This window comes from Nannospalax galili, unplaced genomic scaffold (assembly GCF_000622305.1).
Source record: "Nannospalax galili isolate Female #2095 unplaced genomic scaffold, S.galili_v1.0 scaffold229, whole genome shotgun sequence".
NCBI classification, from domain to species: domain Eukaryota; kingdom Metazoa; phylum Chordata; class Mammalia; order Rodentia; family Spalacidae; genus Nannospalax; species Nannospalax galili.
The window spans coordinates 5205930-5229412 of NW_008360328.1; the positions used below are offsets into that span (position 1 = coordinate 5205930).

The 23483-nt window shown below is 46.0% G+C and overlaps 1 protein-coding gene across 17 annotated transcripts in view; it reads left to right on the top strand.

The window, feature by feature from the left end:
- Positions 1 to 23483, top strand: part of Gramd1b (GRAM domain containing 1B) — a 264481-nt gene that overhangs the window by 199218 nt on the left and 41780 nt on the right. For 9 of the 17 annotated variants that reach the window (XM_029560137.1, XM_029560138.1, XM_029560135.1 and 6 more), the window contains 2 exons: positions 20783 to 20993; positions 21753 to 21773. In XM_029560137.1, the coding sequence (XP_029415997.1) occupies positions 20783 to 20993; positions 21753 to 21773 (232 nt within the window). Of the gene's footprint in view, positions 1 to 5342; positions 5710 to 20782; positions 20994 to 21752; positions 21774 to 23483 lie in introns of those variants that run through there. The other 8 variants (XM_029560139.1, XM_008826034.3, XM_008826031.3 and 5 more) reach the window with 5 other exon arrangements.

Consider the following 23483-nt stretch of genomic DNA (forward strand, 5'->3'; position numbering starts at 1 on the left):
ATAAAATGCTTTAACAAATCATAGCATCAAATGCCTTATACTTAAGTAGGTATTTATGGAAGTTGCAAAGAATGGTTAAAAAAAAAAAGATTTGGAGTAAGGTCAGGCTTCATCAGCTTGATTAAATAAAAGCTTTCTAAAATAACAGAATCTGTAAAACTTATTCATGTCCTAGCACTTCATTCTTAGTAAATGTTAGATCGCTCCTCTTCCTTTGTGGCATATCCCACATACTTAAGAACCCCCTAGACATCTGTCTGTATCAAAGTACTCCTGATACAACACAGACTCATTTTGCCCATCATTCTGCATCATTCCACAACATCAGGTTCCATTAGAATGTTTGAGTGCTTCCTCTGGAAAAGTCTTCATTGTGATGCAAATAAGATTTATAGATATAATAAGACTTATCCTGTGATCACAGCTTCCCATTCTTGTCAACAACAATTAAGCACTTGAGGTGAACAATATATTGTGTGGACAGCAACCTCTTTACCTAAAACAGTTGGATATTGCTGCGTTCAGTGAAGTTATCTGGGTCAAGAAGATTTGCAGACATACCTTTCTGTTCCTCTAGAGTGCAGTCTGGAATGTGCTTTTGATCCTGAACAGGACTCTGGGAGACCTCATTTTCATTTAAAACTAGAGGCTGGTGTTTCCTGTTTCCAAGGAAGTTTAATTTAGGAAAGGGTACCAACTTTTAGCTCAGTTTTCTAAATTCATTTCCAAAAGAGCCACTTAGAACTTCAGGCACTAGACAGTTTAGCTGTCAACGTGTGCAGATAGGATCTGAGGCCATAATTCATCTGTGAAAGTCCAGTTAGCTATGCAGTGACTCAGTGTGATTGACAGACCATGTTAGGAAGTGACCTGAGCCTTCTTAGAGACAGGTCCGCAGCACCTTCTTTTCCAGCATAGGCTGATGGTGGGGGTGAGACCCAGGAAAGGTAGGTTGGATGTGCTCAGATACATCTGTACCTTTCAGTTATTGTATACTACAGGAAACTCTTTGAACCCTCTACCTCGTGCCTTCATCATCTGAAAAGTGGGGATTATGAGTTCCTGTTTTATATTGTTAGTAGGATTGCATGAAATAATTTGCTTAGCAAATCTCATTGCACTTGTAAAGTACTCTTATTCTCTTGCTGTTGTCAGAATAATTTTAGTTTTCTTATAGCTCAAGTGAGTTTTTGTAACAAAAGGAAAGCTTACATCCCATAACACTGTAGAGTCTCTGATTTGCTTGATATTTAACTTTCTTTTTTCTTTTGCTTTCTTGTGGGGTGGTGGTCTTTTTAAGACAGGGTCTGCCTGTAGATCCAGCTGGCCTGGAACTCCCCATGTAGACCAGGCTGACCTCAATCTCACAGAGATCCATCTACTTGCCTCTGCTTCCCAAGTTCTGGGACTAAAGGCATGCGCCACCATGCCCATCTTGATATGTAAGTTTTAAAATGATGTGCATCTTGGGTAAAGCTGTCAAAGAACATGTTGGTGAAATACCATGCAATTACCATATATACCTTATGTTTTTTACACTTAAAGATTTGTTAATACCTCTGTTAAAACTAGAAGACTCGCCAGGTGTGGTGGCGCACGCTTGTAGTCCCAGCACTTGGGAGGCAGAGGCAGGCGGATCTCTGTGAGTTCAAGGCCAGCCTGGTGTACATAGTGAGTTTCAGGACAGCTAGGGCTACAGGGAGACCCTGCTTCAAACAGACAAAAAAATAAAACAACAACAACAAAAAAAAAACAACAAAAAAACAAAACTAGAAGACTCTTTTCTTTGTGTTTTTTAACAGTAGCTATTGACTAATGTAGAAAATAACAGCTTTAACTTATTTTCGAGGTATGCATTTGGTATTAGATAAACTGAGAAATAAGGTGTATTACATGCATTTTCCTCATTAAACCCTCACAGTATGATTTGGTTTCTTTGTGACTATTAGAGACCAAAAACCATCTGAAGTTTAGTTTAGTTAGCTTTATAAAAGGACATAAAATCAGGGGCTGGAGGGATGGCTCAGTGGTCAAGAACACTGGCTGTTCTTGCAGAAGACCCGGGTTCAAATCCCAACACCCACATGGCAGCTAACAACTGTCCATAACTCCAGTTCCAGGGGGTCTGATAGCCTCTTCTGTCCTCCGCGGGCATTGCATGACACGGGTGCACTTACCTACATGCAGGCAATACACTCATACACATAAAATAAAAAAAAAATAAAATATTTAAAAAACAAAGGACATAAAATCAGTACTCAAGGGGCTAGAGAGATAACGGTTCAGTGGTTAAGATCACTGACTGTTCTTGCAGAAGGCTCAGTTCGAGTCCATCACCCATGTGGTAGCTAACAACCTTCCCTAACTCTAGTTTCAGGGGATCCAACGCCCTATTCTGTCTTCTATGGGTACTGCACAACACGGATGCACTTATATACATATAATGTAAAAATAGATAAATAAATAAAATCAGTACCCAATAGACTCAATAGTACAGCATTTGAGATTGTACTTTTCTGATGCTGAGCTTACCATTTTTACCTATTGTTACCAATATAAACCATGACCATATTAGCAGTTGGGGCCACATAAGAGGAAGATCTATCTGTACATTGTATAATAGAAATGGAGGAGTCCCCCAAAAGATAGCATGGTATGTCCAAAGTCCTGTAGTCCGTGACTGGCAAAGCATCAGCCAGTGCGAAGGTACTGACCAATACAGTGCAGTCCTCCTGTGTGCTGGAGGCACAGGAAGGAAGGGCCTTCAATCTTAGCGGGAAGCAAAACCAACATTTTTACATTTAATTTATAAGTTCCATATTTTAGTTTGTAGGGAAGCAGTGGGGGGCGTTCCCAAAGTTTTGTTTTTGTGCCTTTGTTTTGTTTCACCATCTTTTAAGTGATGCAAAAGAGAAAATATACATATGTTGATTTTTCAGATAGAAATTGAATCTGAGATGGGGTGGTGGAGTGATGTACAAAGACTTACAGATGCAAAAACAGTCAAATGTTGGTTTTGGATTCAGATCTGACCCGACTCCAAGATGATTCTGTTGAGTAGAAGAGGAAGGTAGTATCTGAGGCAGGAAAGCTGCTGTGGACGTCATGACCGAGTCTACACAGTGCATGGCTCCCTCAGCTTTACCAGTGTTCCTTTTTTGGAACTTAGACTTCTCTAAGCAGCTGAAGTAGGGCCAGACAGTCCAAATTCACCCGCTTCCTAGATTCCACAAGGCTGCTGTCCTTTCAGTAGACTGACTATCATGATGAGGCTCAGAGCCTGGGACTTGTATGCGTTAGCCCTTTGCTACTCATTGTGGCTTCAAGGAATAGCAACATGGGCATTAGAAAGACAGACTCAAACAGTCTCATAAAACTACCACATCAGAATCTGGATTGGCATGATTCTTTAGGGATTAGAGACTGAGATGCAGTCATCCTCACCATTGTTTTTTGTTGTTTTTAGTCTAAAATTTCCCTTTCTATATCCTTCAACAGATAATAGTCCTCCAAATATCACAAGCATACTGGGGGCTTTGTTATAGTTTGGATCTGAATTGTCCCCCCAAAGCCCATGCAGTGAAGGAATGACCAGCTTGTAGTCCTACTGGGACATGATGGAGTTTTTAGGAGGTGGGGCTTAGTTGAGGAAGTTAGGCCATTGGAGGCAGTGTCATTGATGGTAATTGTGGGGACCCCCCCCAGCCACTTCCTCTCCCTGCCTTTGCTTCCTTGAATCCATGAAGTGAACAGGTTTCCCACGCCTCATGCTTTGACTGGGATGTGCTGCTCCCTCACCACAGACCCCAAAGCAATAGAACTCTCAATGGTGGGCTGAAGCCTTTGCAACGGAGCCAAAGCAAATCTTTCCTCCTTTAAGTGGCTCATCGCAGATGTTTTGTCACAGCAGTGGGATGCTAACACAGGCAGTTGGTAATCATGAGGTTGGAGTCCGGTGACTGGATTCCCAGCTTAGCCTCTACATGACTATCTTTTCTTGTTACTGTGACAGAAACCCTGACATGAAGCAACTTAAAAGAGGAAGGATTTATTCTGGCTCACAGTTTGAAGTGGATTCAGTCCATGGTGGCAGTGAGGGGGTGGTGGCTGGCATCTCATGGCAGCGTGCGTCTCCAAGGTAGGGAGAGCCATGAGATAGCCTGCTCGTATATGATGGATCAGTAATCAAAGATCTCAGGCCAGGCGTGGAGCCAGCCTATAATCTGTAAGACCCACCCCTATAGCCTTAAATCTGCAGGTATGCCCCATGACTAGAAGATTCTCCATTTTCCCAAAACAGAGCCACCAGCTGGGGCCCAAGTGTTCAAACACATGAATCTATGAGGGACATTTCACACTTAAACCACAGTAGCCTCTTTGTTGCATTGGGACCTTTACTTTTTGCAGGACTTAGTGCCCTCATCTGTTGGATGGGCTACTTATGCCTATTCAGCCTCTTTGTTGCATTGGGACCTTTACTTTTTGCAGGACTTAGTGCCCTCATCTGTTGGATGGGCTACTTATGCCTATTCAGGTGAATGTTTCTGTAATTGAATGACTTCATGGGAATAAATGCTTCACAAACCATGAATAACTTTATAGAGCTATTTCTTAACGCAGTGGTGACTGAATAGGGTCAGCAGGCAGAACATGCCCCTGGAGCCTGTGTCTGAAGTCCAGTACTGTATTTCAGGGAATAGACTGAGAATACAGTTTTAAGAGATGCAGCTTAGAATGTGACAACTCAGATGACTCTTCTGTGCCATGAAAGCAGATGCATAAGGTGGGTGGTGCTGTTCCGTCTGTGAGAGTCTGACCTGCTCCATTGTTGCTTCACAAGTCAGGGAGGTGCTGTCCTACAGAGACCTTCAGCCATTTTCTTGTGCAGATTATGGTCTCCAATATTGTCTTCCTTCTCCCTATTCCCAGGGCTCAGGCTGAGAGAGCAGCTGTCATCCTGTGAAGGATGCAAGGTTCTGTTTGGAGCCTGGCACCTGTGTTTTTATTTAGCATCACCTTCTTGATACAGGTTGACCTAATAGGTAACACCTGGTAAATAATTGGTGACAGCAAAGGGAGCAGAGGCTCCTGGGGAGCATCTTCTTGTGTTTTGTCAGATTTGGGGGTGAAGAGGAAATTACCAACGCCTGCAGCCCTAGTGCTCTATCCTCCAAGCTGGCATGAATAATTGAGAGCTGGCAAGCTGACTGCATCAAAGAGTTGCATTATGTAAACCGGCAGGCGGCAGCGTGCATGCGTGCGTGTATGTTTGTGTGTGTGTGGGGGGGGGTCTGAGTGTGTCTGCGTGCCTGTGCGCGTGCGTGTCTAAGCTCAGAACAGCTGTCTGTGAGGGAGTCGGAGGGGGAGAGAGAGAGAGAGAGAAAAGAGCTCGAGAGCAAGGGACTTCTGTACGGCTGCACGACCACACCATATAACAGCCACAGGGGGAGGTGGGGGGGGATAAAAGGGGGCCATGCTTAAAATTACAGAGCAGTGCGAAACAGCAGAGCAGGAAAGCGCCCCCAGCCTCTGAGAGCTGTGCCCCCTGTCCCCTCCCCAGTAGACACAGGGCTTTGGGATGGGCATGGAGGTGAGTGCCCTCCGACCTCCTCAGGGCCCCTGCTCCCCGCCCCCACCCCCCACTGCCCAATGCATGAATGAATGAGTTCCTCTGCACTGCACTCTGCTACCGTTCCTAATGGCTTCCAGGTTAGTGCTGCTCGTGCTGACGCTTGTGTGTGTATGTGTCAGTCTATCTTTGTTTCCTCATGGGATTTTGGGGAAGGGGGTTTTTGTGTCCTGGGGTGGGGGTCCTTGGGGGCTGGATCATGGACCTGTCTGTCTGGTTGTGTGCTTTCTCCAAAGCAAGGCATGGGCTACTCAGGGCTGCCAAGAACACAGACCTTCAGAGGCAGAGTAAATCTGGAGTCCATGTTGTTTGCTTCTGTTCTCTGATCAGGGATCCAAGAAGGCAGCCAGTGTGACATCATGCTGCGGAGATGCCACATTGCTTTTCCCTCCCTGTCCAGGGCCTTTTCTCCTCTACTTCTTCCTCCTCATCTCTTGCCAGGAACACTGCCTAAGCTGAGCCGTGGAACATTGAGTGGTGACTCTGGGGGTGGGCTGGTACTGATGGGGTCCTCTTCACCAGCAGTACCTCATAAGAGCCCTGTGACTTGGAGAAAGGCCAGCAGGAGATTGAATTAATGGTGCGTCATTGAGGTGGCCGGTGGCTGCTGGGGGAGGCTGGACCAGCCATGTGCTCCTGTTCCCCACCCACTGACTTCCTGTGGGTGGGAGGTGACAAGAGCAGTGGCCAGGAAGATAGGGACAGAGATACTACTTGTCAGAAAGGGAGAGGACCAGGCAACACAGGGCTCTGGCCAACAGAAGGAGAGGATGAGGGGACGTAGACAGCTTGTGACTCAGGGAAATAAAGGGATTTGCTTTTTCTGTGGCTTAGCTGGCACTTGGCTCAGTGATTTACCATGTGTTTTGAGAAAATAGACACCAAGTGACTGGGCTTTACTCCCCTGTACCTGTGTGCATTGTTAGCTGTTTGCTTGATTTAGAGAAGTAGAGGGCCAGGGAGGACTTGGAACTTGTCTCCCTTGAGCCTTAGCCAAAATCCCAGGCAGGGTTGGGGAAGTGATCTTTGCCTCCTCCAACATTTGCTAGCAAACTGTCCCCTGCTGCTGTCTTATTTCACCTCTCCCCACTGTTAACCTTGAGTGGTGGGCATAATTCTAGCCTTTGACTTGCATAGCATTACACAGAGATGTCTAGGACCAGTGTGGAAAAAGCTGGCCTTGGAAGAAGAGTTGGGGAAAGGGGTATTTTGTGGAGCTGCTTGTAGCAGAAAAGTGAAATGTCAGGGCCTTGACTTAGGAACTAATACCTAGGGACCTTATGATTGAGTGGTGAATCAGCTAATGTGGTAAACTTGTTAGACATTTAACCACTTTGGAACATAAACTGAGGAAAGAATGAAGGGGTAGGAACTTTTCATCCTCCCTAGAAACAAACTCCTCTTCCCCTCTCTTCTGGCCCCAATACTTCTGCTACTGCAGAGAGCAAGCCTACAGCTTCCTCCCCCCATGCACGTTCCTTGTCTCAGGGGGGACCCAGGAAAAACAGATTTACAAAAATGATCTTTACAAAATTGCAGTGTCAGGCCAGGACTGCCAGACCTTCTCTGTAAATATTGTAGGCTTTGTGGGCCCCATGGTCTTGGACTCTGTCACAGGTTCCTGATCTGCCTCAGACAGTGGAAGTCACTGAACAATTTGTGAATAAGTGAGCACAATAAACCTTTTCTTTGGACTCCTGTAAATTTCACATGGCACAAAATAGTCTTTTTTTCCCTACAATTTAAAAGCACAAAAAATACGATTTCATCCAGATAAGAGAAACTCTAAGGTCCATAGTTTTGCATCTGGCCTAGAGATATATTCCTATTAGCAGTTCAGGATTGTAGTGTGACCTGACTTGGAATAAGAGCTGGGTGACTTGATCATGCTGACAGAACTCGGGGCCTGTCTAGTGAGGGGAAGTGGTGGGTGGATGTGCTCCTTGTAGGGAAATGCATCCGTACCTAACACGTGTAGACATTCCTTTTAGCTAGGATAAGGTAGAAATAAGTACCCAGAGGCCCAAAGAGAATATGACTAATTCCAGATTTCCCTGATTCAGAAGATGGCTCCAAAAATAGGTTTGTGTTCTGATTTCTAAAGTACATGGGCTGATCATCCTCCTTTATTCTGAGCCAGTCCGACCACTGCTGCAGTGTTACAGTGAGACCTGGGCCTCCCAGTGTATGGGGGGGGGGGATTGTGATCAATTGGAATTCAATAAGATGGTGAACCCAGCCAGTGAACAAGGGATCCACTAGCATGTATAGGAGGGACCAGCAGGTACAGAGAGGCACAGGAGCTATATATATGAAATACTGCGTGGAAAAGAAATTAGATTTATGGCTCCTCAGATTTTGTTAGGAAGCTGCAGGAAATAGCCTGAGCCTTATCAGAGTTATTCAAAGGAGAAATGATTTGTGTCAAATAATAACTTCTATCATTTACCTTATAAGAGATCAACCTAAACAAAGATTGGGGGTTAGATGCAACTCAGTGGTAGAGTGCCTGCCTAGAACATACCAGATACTGAGATTGATTGTCAGCACTGTAGAAACAAAACAACATATAAAGAAAAATTTGGATGGAAATGTAGGTGAGATGGTTTTAATTTTTAAGAACAGGTTTGAGGAAATTAAATGCTTTCACTTTAAGAAAGGAGGTGAGGAATAAAGGAGTTATAATGTAGGAACTGACCTTAAGTTTGGAAAAATTGGAAAGAAAGAAGATGATATTAAGTATAATGTATTTTTAAAATAACTTCCTGGGGGTAGTGGAAAACAATGAGGAGGGCAAAAGAAAGCCCTGAGGTTTTAGTCCTTTTTAAAATATTTTATTTATCATTTTTATTTTGTGTGTAAGTATATGAATATATTGCTTGCATGTATGTAAGTGCACCCATGCTCATGGAGGTCAGAAGAAGGCCTTGGATTCCCCTGGAACTGGAGTTTCAGATGGTTTTTAGCCACCACAGTGATGCTAAGAATCAAACCCAGGTCCCCTGCAGGTCATTCATTGTCTGTGTGTGTGTGTGTGTGTGTGTGTGTGTGTGTGTGTGTGTGTAGGTAGGTAGGTGTATGTACATGAGTGCATGAATGTAGAGGCCAGAGGAAGCTGTCAGGAGTCTATCTCTATCCTTCTCCACCTTGTATTTTGAGGCAAGGTCTTTCACTGAACCCAAAGCTCGCCATTTCAGCTGGATCTGATTGACAATCTCCTCTGATCCACCTGTCTCTACCCACCAATGCTAGGCTTACAGGCACATGCATCCATTCCCAGCTATTTATGTGTACGCTGGGGATTTGAATTCAGATCCTTCTGCTTTCACAACAAGGGCTCTCACCCCCTGAGCCATCGCCCCAGCCCCTTGGCATATTTTTGTTCACTCTCAATCCCAGTGTAAGGAAAGGCATTAGCAAGTAGCCTTTGAGATGAGATGAGAGACGTGAGAGAAAGGGATGCTGACCTTCTGCTCACATACCTGCTAGCACAACTGCCCAGCTAAACCCTTTCATCTGACATAATCCTTTGGCAAATCCTTTCTGTCTGTGTTGATGTAGCCTTGACCAGGAAGAAGCTGGTGCTGCTGAGCTAATTGTGGGCACAGAGTGCCTGCATCTTGTTTCTGGATGCTCTGCCTCATTTAGATCTGCGTCCTTCTGTCTCAGAGATGCTGCATCTCTCGGTGCTTTGCAGACTGTTCTTTCCCACCCTCTTCTCACATCCTTGTGGGGGTGAGGAGTATGCACACTCACTCTTCTCCAACAATAAAAGCTGAAGTTCAGAGTGGAAGGGTTTGCATTGGATCATACACATGGAAGAGGCTGAGTCAGAAGGCCACCTAATCCGGGTGTGCAGCTCCCTGGTTCCTCTGCTTGGCTGCCTTGACAGGTGGTGATGGGAGGTGTCTTAATTGAATCCAAGTACCTCTTGTTACATGATATTAGTTAATTATAAATTTGTCTTTTCCTCCAGTTTGTGGGTTTCTTAAAGATGATATACTTCATGTCAAGAACATGACCTGGCATGGAGCATGTTCTCGTTGATGAATGACATGGGATGGGATGGATGGAAAAATGGATGGAATTTTAGATTCTTTTCAGTTTTAGCAACATTTCTTTTTTGAAAAAATGTGTGTGGGTATGTTTTGGTATATGTGCATGTGTGTGTGCCTGGTCTGTGTTAGAGTGTGTGTGGAATCCAGAGGGCAACCTCAGATGTCATCCTCATGGACACCAGCTACCTCCTTTTAGACAGGGTGATTCATGGGCCTTGAGTCACCAGGCCATCTGGCCAGTTTGCCCCCAGGATCTTCCTGTCTCTGCCTCCCCAGATGGGACTCAAACTCCAGTCCTCAGCAAGCCCTTTTTCTGACTGTGCTCTCCAGCCCTGGAACTACATTTCTCTTTCTAGGGATGGGGGAGGAGCCCTTGATGAGAAGATTCAGAAGGAGCTGAAGGTTCTATTCAGTTGAAATCCTCCTTGCCTTGTTTCACAAGTTTGTGGTCTCATGGTGGATTGAAAATCTTTCTCAAGGAAGGGGCTTCCTGGGATAGCTTAGCATCTTCTTTTACAAGGTCCTGTATACTCTTGAGCCCTGAGGCTTCTAAAATATTTTGGGTTGAGTTGTACTTAGATTTGGCTGAGACTGATAGAGCCAGGTTTAAAAAGTATGAATTCTCTACTCTGTGTCTGCCAGTATTATGTTTAATATGTATGGATACAAAGCTCTGTGACCTAGTCACTGCCAGATGAGTGTTTGACAGAGGTGCTGAGAAAGTGCTTGCTTAATGGTGTTAGATGAGCAAGATTACTTTTATTTTTAAGGACAAAACTCCAAGAAATAGTTGGACAGGTAGTGATTGCTGGGAGTCACAGAAAAATAAGGCTCATGACATTTGAAGTCCCATTAAGAGACATCCATACCTGTCTGCAGCCTGATGCAGAGGTCTGGAGGTTGTAGTCAGGGCCTTTGCAGAGGGAATTCCTGCATCAAGTGGAAGGAAAAATTGTGTGACCACGGGGGCTCTTCTCAACTAGACGTTAGGGATCCAGGCAGCAAGCCCAGTAGGATTGTGCCCCAATCCTTGGGTATTGGTTCTGTTGTAAACACTCTCAGAAAAAAAGAAATTGTCCTATACCAGCAGTTCTTACATGTGATTTTTAGTACCCTCTGCTTCATTTTCTCCCTGTGGCTGCCCTGTGAGATTAGGCAGTCAGTATACTGACAATCTTTATTCCCCCCTGTGTCTTTGCAAAGTGGAGAGCACAGAATTTAGGAACAAGATTCAGTTTCTTCACTGGGAATATATATTTTACTTTAAACCGTTTTTTACTCTGTGGACAATTACAGGAACCATTCTATGTTGGGATCCACTGTCTAGGTTTATTCCTTTTAAGATTCTCATTCAGGGACTGGAGAGATGGCTCAGCTGTCAAGAACACTTGCTGTTCTTCCAGAGGACCTGGGTTCAATTCCCAGCAACCATGTGGCAGCTAACAACTGTCCATAACTCCAGTTCCAGGGGATCCGACACCCTCTTCTGGTCTCCAAAGGCTTTGCATGACATAGGTGCACTTACATACATGCAGGTGATATATTCATACACATAAAAAATAAGAACAATAAATAAAATATTAAAAAAAGATTCTCATTCAGGTAAGGCAGGCTATAGCCAACAGATAAAGAACACAGGTTCATAGAAAGATACATTGATTTTTCTCAAGGGCACCAAAGAGCTCAGAATTTTAAACCCAGGTACTCCGATGTTTAGATAAAATGATAAAGCCAGGCAGGAATTTGGAAGTGATGTCATATTTCAGTTTCCATTGCCTCAGAGGTCAGAATAAGAAATAAGGGCTGGAGTTATAAAGAAGGCAGACTTAGGGCCAGTCTAATAAAGGTACGTTTAAGAGAGTAACTGAACCTCATAAAATGGATAGTCAAAGAGCTCATTCCTGTACTCATTCAGGGCATGGCTGTGATCCCAGTGTGTGGCAGTTGCTCTGCTAGAGGTATTGGGGAATTGCACAAGAGCCAAGGCCTAGCCTCGGCAGGGTGTTCATTCTAGTGGTAAAGGGTGAAGCCACAAAATCAAGGCCATTTCAGCCCTTCTAAGTGCAGGGAAGGAAGAGGAGGTGATGGGTGATGATTGCCAGGGGGCAGTGGGGCCATTTTGGATGGAGTGGCCCTTCAAGAAAATCTCCAGTGAGGTAACGTGAACTTTGACGTAAAAGTTGGAAAGAAACCAAATTTGAAACTTCAGGGGAAGACACAGAGTTCTCTACAGAGGTTAAGTGCAAATACACCCAGGCAGGGGTGGGTGAACTTGGGTTTGAGGAAGAGAGTGGCCCAGGGAGGCTGGAATAATACCCGGAAACAGTGATATAAGATAAAGTCTGGAGAAGCAGCGTGATTCTTGCTGGGTAGCTGGTCATTAAGTTTTTGTCTTGGAGGATTTGGATGTTTCTCTTCAAAAGGTTGAGACAAGGAAAGAAGTGTGGACTTGGTACAGCCTGTGTCTGCGTGACCCGCTGACTGACTTCTGACCGGTTCTGTAACATCCTCAGTGTTTACCAGGGTGACCATAATTTGTTTCTCATTGAAATATCCATGGAGATAAGAGCAGCCTTGCTTCTCGCTGTGCACTGGCAAGACCCAACAAACTGTTTTGTTTTTGTAGGAAGGGGGAAAAGTGGGTCAGGCTGTTTTGGCATTTCAGGCATGGAGTCCCTGTTCTATTGCAGGCCCTGGTCTCCATGGAAATGAAAAATAGCGTTTGTCATGCCTGTTCCTGGATTGAATTCCAAACTCTGGGCTCAACAGAAGCTGCAGGAAAGCTAGGCAGTGGGGAGTGGGGTAGATGGAGGCTGCAGCCATTGTAAAGATGGGGGATCCTTGTCCTTGGCTTGAGAAAGAAAAGGCCTTTGCCCTGACCAGAAATCTCTCCTGCTATCACCATGAATGCCTCTGTTGGGGATAACTGAAGTTCTGCTTTTTTCTGTTTGGCCCAAAATTACAAGGACCTTGCCCCTATGTTTGTCAGTCAGTACATTCACCAACAACTGAAGTCACCACCAGGACTTCTACAAGAAGTAGGTATCCAGAGGGAGGAGTTCTAGATACTTTGGGTCACCTGGCTGTAAGCGTTTAATGGGCTCTCTTACCTTTCAATCACTTCAAAAGATTTTTTAAAAAGAAAATTTTAAATGTTCCTGTGTGCGTGTGTGCGCATGTGTGCGTGCGTGCGTGCGTGCGTGTGTGTGTGTGTGTGTGTGTGTGTGTGTGTGTGTGTATGTGTATGTGTGTGTTTGTATGAGAAAGTGCACTTGGGGGCCAGAGGTGTCTTCCTTAATAGCATTCCACTTTATTTTTTGAGATAGGGTCTCTCACTGAACCAGGAGCCCCCTGATCTGGCTGGACTGGCTGGCCAGCAATCCCAAGGTATTTTCTCTGCCTTTCCGAGGCTGGGATCACAGGCACATGTTTATGCATCCAGCTTTTCGGTGTTGGAGATAGATCTCAGTGTCCTCATACTTGAGTGGCAAGCACTTTACCAATTGGGCCATCTCCCTAGTCCATATGCTTGGATTCTATAAGACAGGGAAGGAGGAGTCAGTAAGTAGAGCCTGCTGACCATCATTTTTGTTTTGGGTTTTTTGTTTAGTTTTGAGACAGGGTCTCCCTGTAGTCTCAGCTGTCCTGGAATTTGCTATGTAGACCAGGCTTGCCTCTATCTCACAGAGATCTGTGTGTCTCTGCCTCCTAAGAAGGATTAAGGCATGTACCACCATGCCCAGCTCCTGCCAACAATTGGAAGTAGCCTGAATTATTGACACAGCACCCATAAAGATGTCAGTAAATCAGCTAGAAAGAGCAGAGGGGACAGGATGTTCGTCATGTCCCTGCTTCATTCTTGGAGCAGTTGGAGAGGCCCATTTAGTGTCAGAATCTGCACATGGTACATGTTGTGAACTATGATGGTAAGGAAGAATGCTGTCCTGGGATCCCTTTCCCTTCCTGCTCTTGCTGTGGTACTATAGTCTTGTTGTAGGCTTCTAATCCCAGGCTAAAGTGGGATATGTTGAGGCTCTTCCAAGACCTAGTTGAAACTTAAGTTTGGGGAGACAGCCTCAGTGCCACAGGGGGAAAAGCACTCCTTCAGGCTGCCTGTCACCTCTCTCCCCCTCAGGTAATCACAGCTGACCCATAAGATTCAATTGGGCGTTCTTTCTTAGAGGGAATGACTCTGGGGTAGAATTCTGCCAGGGTTAGACTCCCGAGTTATGGGTACACAAAGGGCAAGTTCCATCTGTGGCCACAGGGAGCTCCTCATATGAGGACAATAGCTTGTTTCTCATCCTTTCAACTCCAACCTCATTTGACATCTGAAAAAGTGTATGTTGGCAGAAAGTTTCTGAGATATGCCCTTGTACTGACTGGGAAAGATTAATTTTTTAAAAATATTTTATTTATTATTTTTATTTTATGTGTATGAGCGTTATGCCTGCATGTAGGCAAGTGCACCCGTGATGTGCAATGCCCATGGAGGACAGAAGAGGCTGTCGAATCCCCTGGAACTGGAGTTAAGGACAGTTAGCAGCAATGTGGGTGCTTGGAATCGAACCTGGGTCTTCTGCAAGAACCGTGTTCTTAACTGCTGAGCGAGCCATCTCTCTAGCCCCAAAGATTAATTTTTTAAAAGTAGTGATGTTTTCCTCTCTAGGGAGGAGAGTGTCAGGAGACCTGGAAACCAAGCTGGGATTTGTGATTTCAACCATTTGCTCCCTCCTACAAGGTTGTAGTGGGTCTGCCATTCCTACCCAACGTGCTGTGGTTGTAGTGGGTCTGCTGTCCCTACCCAGTGTGCAGAGGCATTAAATGTAGACTGTTAATGGACAAGCAAGAACACAAGGAGGAGACCATCTTCAGTAGTCCTCCATAGACTCTGAATTTGGAACTGGTGTAGGTGGACAGCTTATTGATAGAGGTATTTACAGGTGGCATGTAAGTTCCTTATAAGGGGTATGCAAACACACCTGTGGCTTTCCTATCTCAGACACGTGAACATAGGCTATGAAGAAACTCAAAGGGGAGATGGCTAATCCGAGTGAGTATTTACAGTGGAATTATAGAGAACTACGGAGGATTATTGATGAGACTTCAGAATTGGCACTGAGATGGTCTTGTGTGACTGGAGAGCAGCAGTGGTGTATTGGGTCTTAAGGATCATTGCTAGAAGCACCTTGAGTCAGATGATGTGAAAGGCAGGAAGGGGTGAGCTGCCCATATGTGGCTCTGAGGGTGATGATAATTAGTAGGGCCCTCCACCAAAAGCAGGGGCTATCCTAATGGGTCCTGTTCGCCTTGGCCACATTTTCCTGCCTATGTCCACTTAATTTTTAAGCTGGCAGGTCATATAACCAGCTCAGAGGGCAGACACTAAGTAGTTGTGATGTTATAAATAGGTCTTTGTCATCCTAAGACATGTAAATTTATCAATTATTCCTTGATCCTAAGATTACTCCATGGGTTCTGAAACCAGAGTGTGTCAGAGTCACTGGTGTAACCTATTTAGGATGCAGAGGCTGAAGATGATCCCCTGGGAACTGAGTGGGGAAGATGTGGAGCAAGATTGAGGTTCTTCACTTTTAGGAATCACCCCTTAAGCTCTTGGTCCCCCTATGAGTGAAGCCTAACAGCATTTAGAGCTTTTCCATTTAACTCTCTGAGGAAAGAGGCCAAGGGAGTTTTGTGCCCATTTTATAGACAGGAATGGGATGATGACCCAACAAATGTTTATTGGGACTTGGTATGCACCAGGCTTTGTGCTAAATATTTTACTTATGTTATTTCCTTTTATACAACTGTGTTATGAGACAGGCATTAATATCGCTCATTTTCCAATGAGAAAAATAAGACTCAGGAGTCAAGGTAAAACAGAAAGCAAATGGCCATGTAGGGATTCAAGCTGGTCTTGCTGACCTGACACATTGGCAATTTACCCTGCCTTGGCTTTCCCAGCAGGCTCTCGGCATACAAATGCTGCATTGAGGTGCAATGCCCAGATTTCAAATTCAGTGCTCTCTCAGATGACAGTACCCTGGAATATATCAGGTAGTCATTTTTAAAAGTGACAAGTGCCCCTGGGCACTGAACAGACTGTAGCCATGCACTGGTCATTGAGGTCATCTTACGGCCGGGCTTAGGAGAAACAAGTGAACACGTGGTGGTACTCAGATGTAGGGAGGAGGGGGTTCTGATAGGGAATGAGCCAGGGCTGTGGTGCTGGTTGGGACTCGCTGTGGCAAGATTGCATGAAGGAGCCATTTGCAATTCAAGCAGGTGGAGGCATGGGGCATCCAGAGTGACAGGTATCTATTTCGCAATATCTGGGGCAGAAACAATCTTCCATAAAGGCAATCACAAGAACTTGAATAAGGAACACCAGCTGACCACTGTGTTCTTCTCAGGGTTCTGAAAAATGCACAGGCGGCTGATCAGGGACTTGGCCTACTGACAAGGTCTGTCTGTGCCCGCAGGACCTCAGTGCAAATAAGGATGGGGAAAGAAAGCCGTGAAAAGTGGTGCAGTGGCCAGGGCATCTGAGGTGCAAGCGGGGGAGACTGCAATGAGAGTCACTGCAGAAAGAGAGCCTTTGTCCTCTTTGTACATTAGCCGATTGCTCAAGGACTTTAGCCAGACCTAAATATAGGAAGTGGGATCAAACCACACATAGCTTAAGATAGTGTGGTCAGTCTTAAGGAAGTGTTTTCTCTTAGCAAGGTATCCAGGAGGAGGAGTGAGGTAGTCTTTGTTGGCAGTCTTACAAATAGGAGAGATGGGGAATGAGTAAGTGACTTCTAGGGTTAGGGGTGGCCTATGGGGTCCTTAATGAACCTATGATTAGGGAGAGGCAGTGATGACAGGACCCTGGAGCATCAGTTTAAACATGCAGTGCTTCACGTGCAGTTTCTTGTAATGCTTTCTGTGTTACATGCTGTTGGATGCCTTCATTCTTTGTTCATGCTGGCTATGCTTTTACTTTCTGCCCTGCCCTGCCTTCGCTGGCCTCTGTGCCTTCACTTCGCTGACTCAGATTTGTCCTCTGAACCCAACTCCAGGCCATATCTTCAAGCAAGCCTTTCTTTTCTTCCTTCACTCTACTTTCTTGGATGACACCACTTGGAGCTTCTGTTCCAATGAGACATGTCTAGCTCCGCTTCTTTATAAATGCCCTAAGCACTAAGATCTTCTTTTATTCACTGATTTGAAGTTGAATGTCTAACATTGTACCAGGTGGCCAGTTAATATTTGTAGAGCTGTCCATCCATATCCAGGGCCACATCACCTTGGCCAGGCATTTACCCTTCTATTTCTCAGCTGTCTTACAAGCTAAGAGTTATAGCCTGTAGCTGGGCCATCAATATTGGTTTTTGCTCCCTTACTACAGTATATCTAGGTTTTTTTTGAGCTCCTCAAACCCAAGATTTTAAAATACAATGGCAGTTCTGTTGCTACTGATAATGGGATCAGATTAATGGCACCAATGGAGTTTGAAAGGCAGACTATTATACAAAATACATAGGAACTGGTTTTATTTGCTTCTCAGTATGTCTGAATCTGTAGGACAGTGAGGGGCCCTTAAGAGGTTTAGAAATGTAGCAGGGCTAGTAATGGCCTTGCTAAGGCACAGAATGGTGGCTGTATGCATTTCTTCCTGGATAGAGAAGGATGGGACCAAAGGTAGAGCATTGGACAGTCAGTGACCTATTAATAGTATTCTGGGTGTTTGTCAGGAACCATTCAAATCATAAGCAAAGGTGACTGGACAAGTCCAGGCCAGACACCTTGAGAACCTGAGCTTGTCTCAAGGGCAGGAAAGGGTGGGATCAAGGAGCTTTATGAGAAGAGAGCAAGCAGGCTGCAGTGACTAATTTTTTTTGTGTGGGGTGGGATGGGAGAGATGATTTGCATACAGCCTTAGCCAGGGCAATGATAGTTCCCTGGTGATGGAATAGGAATGGGAGGGGCTATTTGAGCAGGTTGGCTATCCAGCTGTTTAGAAATGGAGGCACTCTGGAGACATCTGTCTGGAGGAAGCATCCAGTTGGCACAAGAATGTCGGGCCAGAATCACAAGTGTGAGTAGAGCTGGTGGCAGAGGAGGACTTGTCCAGGGACAGGCTGAGGGCAGAGAAGCAGGAGAGGCAGGGAGGTGAAGAACACTGGGGGAAGAACTAAATTCTAGGTCGGGTAGCAAGAAAAGATCCAGTGGTCCAGCAAGATGACTTAGTGAGTCAAGGTGCTTGCCACCAAGCTTGAAGAACTGAATTCGATTCCTCAGACCCACATGATGGAGAGAACTGGCTCCTTAAAATTGTCCTCTACCACACATGCACTGTGAAATGCGCACACCGGCATTCACACACACACATATATACTAGAGGTCATGTCGAGGGAAAGTACAACTTGTGGGAGTCTGTTCTTTCCTTCTACCTTGTGGTCCTGGGGATTGAACTTAGATCATCAAGCTTAGCTAGAAGAACTTTCCTTGCTGGGCCTTCTTACTGGTCCCATTGATGTCACTCATACTGCTTAGTGTAGGATAGCTGGCATCAGTTTCTTATACCTTTTATATTTTTTATTTTTGCCTGCTCCTTGCTTGAATCCTACCAACCCCCAGCAGCTAGGTTATCAGCAGGCATTTAGAATCTAGAACCAGACTGGATGAAGACAGCCCTTATTTGAGGAAGACAGGAAAGATCCTTTGTGTTTGTGGCAGGTGTGCACTTGGTGGGTTCCTCTTACTCTTTTTTTCTGGGGTTAGGAAGATTGCTCTTGGATACTTGGCTGTGGGCCAGATTGGCCCACAAGATAAAGGGTGCTCCCCTCAGATGGGTAAGCACCTGGGTCTGGCACAGGATACCTCCTACCACATACTCTGTCCTACCCTAAGGCTTTCCCAGAGGACTGGGGTGTCTGCTTGTGTCAGTCCCATGGCTTGGTTCCTTCAGCTGAAGCAAAGGAACATGCCTTACTTTCCCCCAGGTTTATAGTGCTGAATGGTTTGTAGAGTCAAGAGGTGCACGGAGAGAAGAGAGAACTAGGGTTTCTTTGAATCACACTTATCGTTGGTATTATTAATGTGATTTTAAATGTACTTTCTGTATTGGGAAAAGCAAGACCTTGGGCCTTCTGGTTATGTCTTTCTTTTTTTCTGATCTCTCTTTTTTAACTTTCTATCAATTTCCCCTAGAAAGTTCAGTATTGCTCCCCCTTCCACCTTCTCCCCTCCCTACTGGCTGGGCTTTGGAACTTTTTCTTCTGGTTACCCAGGTGGGGGGATATGGTTAGCATTGCAAATAATTCCACTGGGGCATCTGAGGCTGCAGCTGATCTTCATGCAAATGTCTCTGTCCTCCACCCTGCCCTCTCACTCCCTGAGGCAAAGTGTGGATGTGGTCTCCTGGGACTGCTCCTTGGCTTCTCCATCTGACCACCGAGCAGGTACTCCCTCCCACTACCCTGTGCTTGGTGGCTGTGCCATCTCAGGTCTTTCCTTCCCATTTCCCCTATCTCTTCCTAGTTAATATTCCCTTGTCTATCTCTTTCCTTACTCTGTTATCTCAATGCATAGCTAATTGCACTTAATTTTCTTCTCCTTTCCTTTATTTCTGCTACTCCATTGAAAACTCAAGCTAAGTTAAATTCCTACAGTAATAACAGATGGTAAGCCTAGGGGTACCTAGATGTAGTATTAGGCACTTTCTGGAAATGGATATTGTTAGGAATTAGAGAGGAAAGAGTGGCCAGTGAATCTTCTAAAACTCCTACCCCTAACATTTTGGTGCTGAAACCCGGGAGAGAGTTCTCAGCTTACAACTTCTAATCCTAACAAGTATGGGGTGGGGGTGAGAGTAAGCCTTCATCTCCTGTAGAACCCATCGTATCTTACAAGGAAATGGAACAATAGTATGGACCAATATTTTAAAAAATATTTTTATTTTTGTGTAAATGCACCCGTGTTGTGCAATGCCTGTGGAGGTCAGAAGAGGGTGTGGGAATCCCCTGGAACTGGAGTTATGAAGAGGTGCTAGCTGCCATGTGGGAATTGAAACTGGGTCCTCTGTAAGAGCAGCCAGTGCTTTTAACTGCTAAGCCATCCCTCTAGCCCATTTGCAGATTTTGAATCTAGGTCCTCTATGATCACTTGCTTCTGTCTGCCAGACATTTTAAAGACACAGTATGTGGGCCAGTAAGATGACTTCTTGGGTAAAAGCATTCACTGCCAAGGCTGAGACCTGGAGTTTCATCCCCAGGACACACATGGTAAAAGGAGGGAACCGACTTTTGCAAGTTGTCCTCTGACACTTATGTGCCCACACACATACACACAAAATAAAATAATGTAACAATTTCTGTTGTTGTTGTTTTTTGAGACAGTCTTCCTGTATCCTCAGCTGGCCTGGAAATCGCTAGGTAGATCAGGCTGACCTCGATCTCATAGAGATCCACCTGCCTCTGCCTCCTGAGTGTTGAGATTAAAGGCACATGATGCCATGCTCTGCTAATATTTTTCAAAAGATATAATATGTCTGAAATGATGTGGATGCTTTGAAAAATAGGATTTTTCATGTTATATTAATTATAATTTTGTTATAATATTAACAAAAGTGTTGAAACAATGTGGTGCATCTAAAGTGAACTGGTAATATTGAGTGATCTCCCAGGATTTTTTTCAAGTTGAAAATGACTTTTCCTAGACAGCTTTTTGTAGGTAGTAAGGGTTCATACAGTAATTGGGTGGCTAGACAGATGGATGAATAAATGGATAGATGAGTGCTTGGGTAGATAGGTGGATGGATGGATAGATGAATGGATGGATGGATATGTAAAACCCTACCTGCCTGTTTATAGTCTTATTTCCCTTTTCACTCTGGCACCACTGTCCTCTGCTGTCCAGTAGAAGTATTACAGCACAGTCAGTCCCTAGCTGGGCGGGCCCCTTTCTCTGGTTGTCTCCCCAGCCTGTTGCCTGGGCACCCTGAGCTGGCTCCTTTGCATGGGTCTCTGGGCAGCAATCACTGACAGCCTTCCTTCCTTCCTCCTCCCCTCTTCACCCTATTCCCTCTCTCCATTTGCCCCTACAGCACTGCCAGTAACTCCAACCGCAGCACGCCAGCTTGCTCTCCCATCCTCCGGAAGCGTTCTCGTTCACCAACCCCACAGAACCAGGACGGAGACGCCATGGTGGAGAAGGGCTCAGATCACTCCTCGGACAAGTCCCCGTCCACCCCAGAGCAGGGTGTGCAACGCAGTTGTTCCTCACAGTCTGGTCGGAGTGGTGGCAAAAATTCCAAGGTGAGGCAGACCAAGCTGGAGACTATACCTGCATGGGAGCTAATAATGGGTAGTCAATTGACTGAACAGCCCCAGTGTCCTACAGCCAGTCTGTGCCCTAAGGGCAGGGCAGGGTAGGGCTGGCAGGAGACACCCTAGCACTGTGAGAGGTTCCTGATTCTCCACCCACCCCTACCTCTTCAGGACCTATGGAGGTTCATGTCCCTTGAGATGTAGAGGGGGCATGCTCTGGGGATGAGGAGGGATCATCTGTTTAATGTTTCCTTAAATTAAGTCCCTAGAATTGGGGAAGGGAACATTGTTTGGCACCCACTATATTGTCAGGAAGAGTCTCCAGGGAACCTTCCAGGATGCTATTTTTAACCTCCTCCCTGGCCTTCATCCTGCCTTACCTTTGTACTAACTCATTCAGTTCTCATCTTGCAGAGAGGACAGCCATAGGGCTTTTCCATCCCTCCTAAGCTCATCCTCACCACACTCTACACCTGAGCACCCAGGCCCCTGGTCCGAGTATTAGCACACAGGTGTTGGGTGGCTGTGGTTCCCCAGAGTTATCCTCCCTTCCCCAGGCTTCTGGGAATCAAGAGGCAACTCTGACCAGGTGCTCCTTCACTACCAGACTCAAAGGACCTAGGAAAGGACTGGGATCCCCAGGGAGGCTTGGGAGCTGGGTTCCCACCTGAATTTGTCTTTTGATTTCTTGTTCTTCCTCTTCTTCCTCATTATTTCCCAAATACCTTCTTTCATGCATGGTCTTAGTCTCACAAGCGCCTCTCAAAAGTAAGCCATCTTTTGTCTCTGTCTTTTAATCTCTCCCCCCCTAGTGTTGAATTGTCTGTAGTGCTCAGCATCCCTCCCTCTGCCCCCTGCCAATTCTGCCCATATGTCCTGCTTGGTCCCTTTCCCAAAAGGGCCGGCCCCACTGCCCCCACTCCCACCCCCCATTGGAAGTCACTAAGGGACCACTCCCACTGCACCTGATGTTGGTGAACAAACCCTGCCCTCCTCCCCCATGTCTGCCTGCTTCCCAAATACCACCACTAGTGGGAATGTGTTCCCTCCTGCGTGGCGCCTTCTGAAAGCAGAGTCCTGCAGGGGTAGTTTATTCCTCTGGATGTGGGAGGCTCCATTCAGTCATACTGCAGGTCCCTGTGCCCCCTGGGTGGGTGGCAGGAGTGATTAGAGATGGGCAGGAAGGGCCATGATGGAAGACCATGGGTGCCATAGCAATGACCTCACACGCTCTGCCCCTGTGATGCTTAGTCAGGGCACACCCTCATTACTTGTCCCCACCACGTACTCCAGGACTCATTCTTGGTACAGTCGGGGGCTCGGGGTTTGCTCAGAGAGAGTATGGTGCCAGCATCTGGCGATTGATGAATGTGACAACCCTATTTGGCCCTGGATAGAGGCTTGAAGATGAGGGAGCATGCCAGAGTCAGCCTAGGGCCCCAGGATCACTGAGGCCTGAGGGGCAGTTGGAGTGGGTAGAGGGTAGGAATTCTGGGATAATGAAACCCAGGAAATCATCCCGGGGGAAAGGAGTGCAGTTGGAAGAAGCAGCTGAGAGATGACTTAGAACAGTTGCTGCAAGCCTCCTCAGGGAGGGGAGCGTGCATCTGTTCATTCCTGAAGGAAGAACAAGAAACTCTACAGCTAAGCCTGCAGGCTGTGACCTTCACACTTACTGCATCATCATGGCTCTGAGGATTTTAAGTGGCCATAGTCAGTGGAGTGCAGGGAAGAGCAGCTGGCCCGGAGTGAGGAAGCCAGCAGGACTCCTCTGTGGGTGTAGGAGGATGGACAGGTTCAGGCATGCCTGGTGTCTGGGGACAAGGCCTCTGCCAGCCTGCCCGAGGGAGTGCTCACACCTTTGCCTTGCTTGACACGGGCACTGGAGGTACTCTAGGCTCAGCTGAAAGAGGGCAGATCTGACTAGATGTGGGTATCAGGTTATTCCTTCCCTTCATATCTGTTCTAAGTCTTCACAGTCTCTTTACTCCTAACGGTGGACAGCTCTTTCAAGCCTAGGAGGAACTCAGTGTTTACTGACAGCTGATGTGTTCATTCCACAAGTGGACCTGGGAGCAGCTATGGTCAGACTGCAGCATGCATGTGCAGGATACACAGACTGCAGAAGGTGAACCAGCAGAGCCAGCATGGGAAGAGGGTTTCATGAAGGCCAGGGGGTAGTAGGATTGTGAGGAAATGTTACAGGGGCCAAGGCCAAGCTTTTTTATACCATGTGTTAGGTCAAGCTGTTTGACCAGGGAGCATCCTTTGAAGGTCGCGAAATGTAGCCAATCAGAGGACCTGACAGCCAGATTTGCCACTTGCTCAGTCCTAGCTGGGTCACCTTGCACCTCTGATCAACTCCTGCAAAGAGGCCACCCTCTGTTTTTCAAGAAGGTTGTCAGATGCCTGTTCTTCAGAGGAATCGCTCTCCCCTTTTCTGGCCTTCATTTCTTCATTTGTTAGACACAGGGTTGG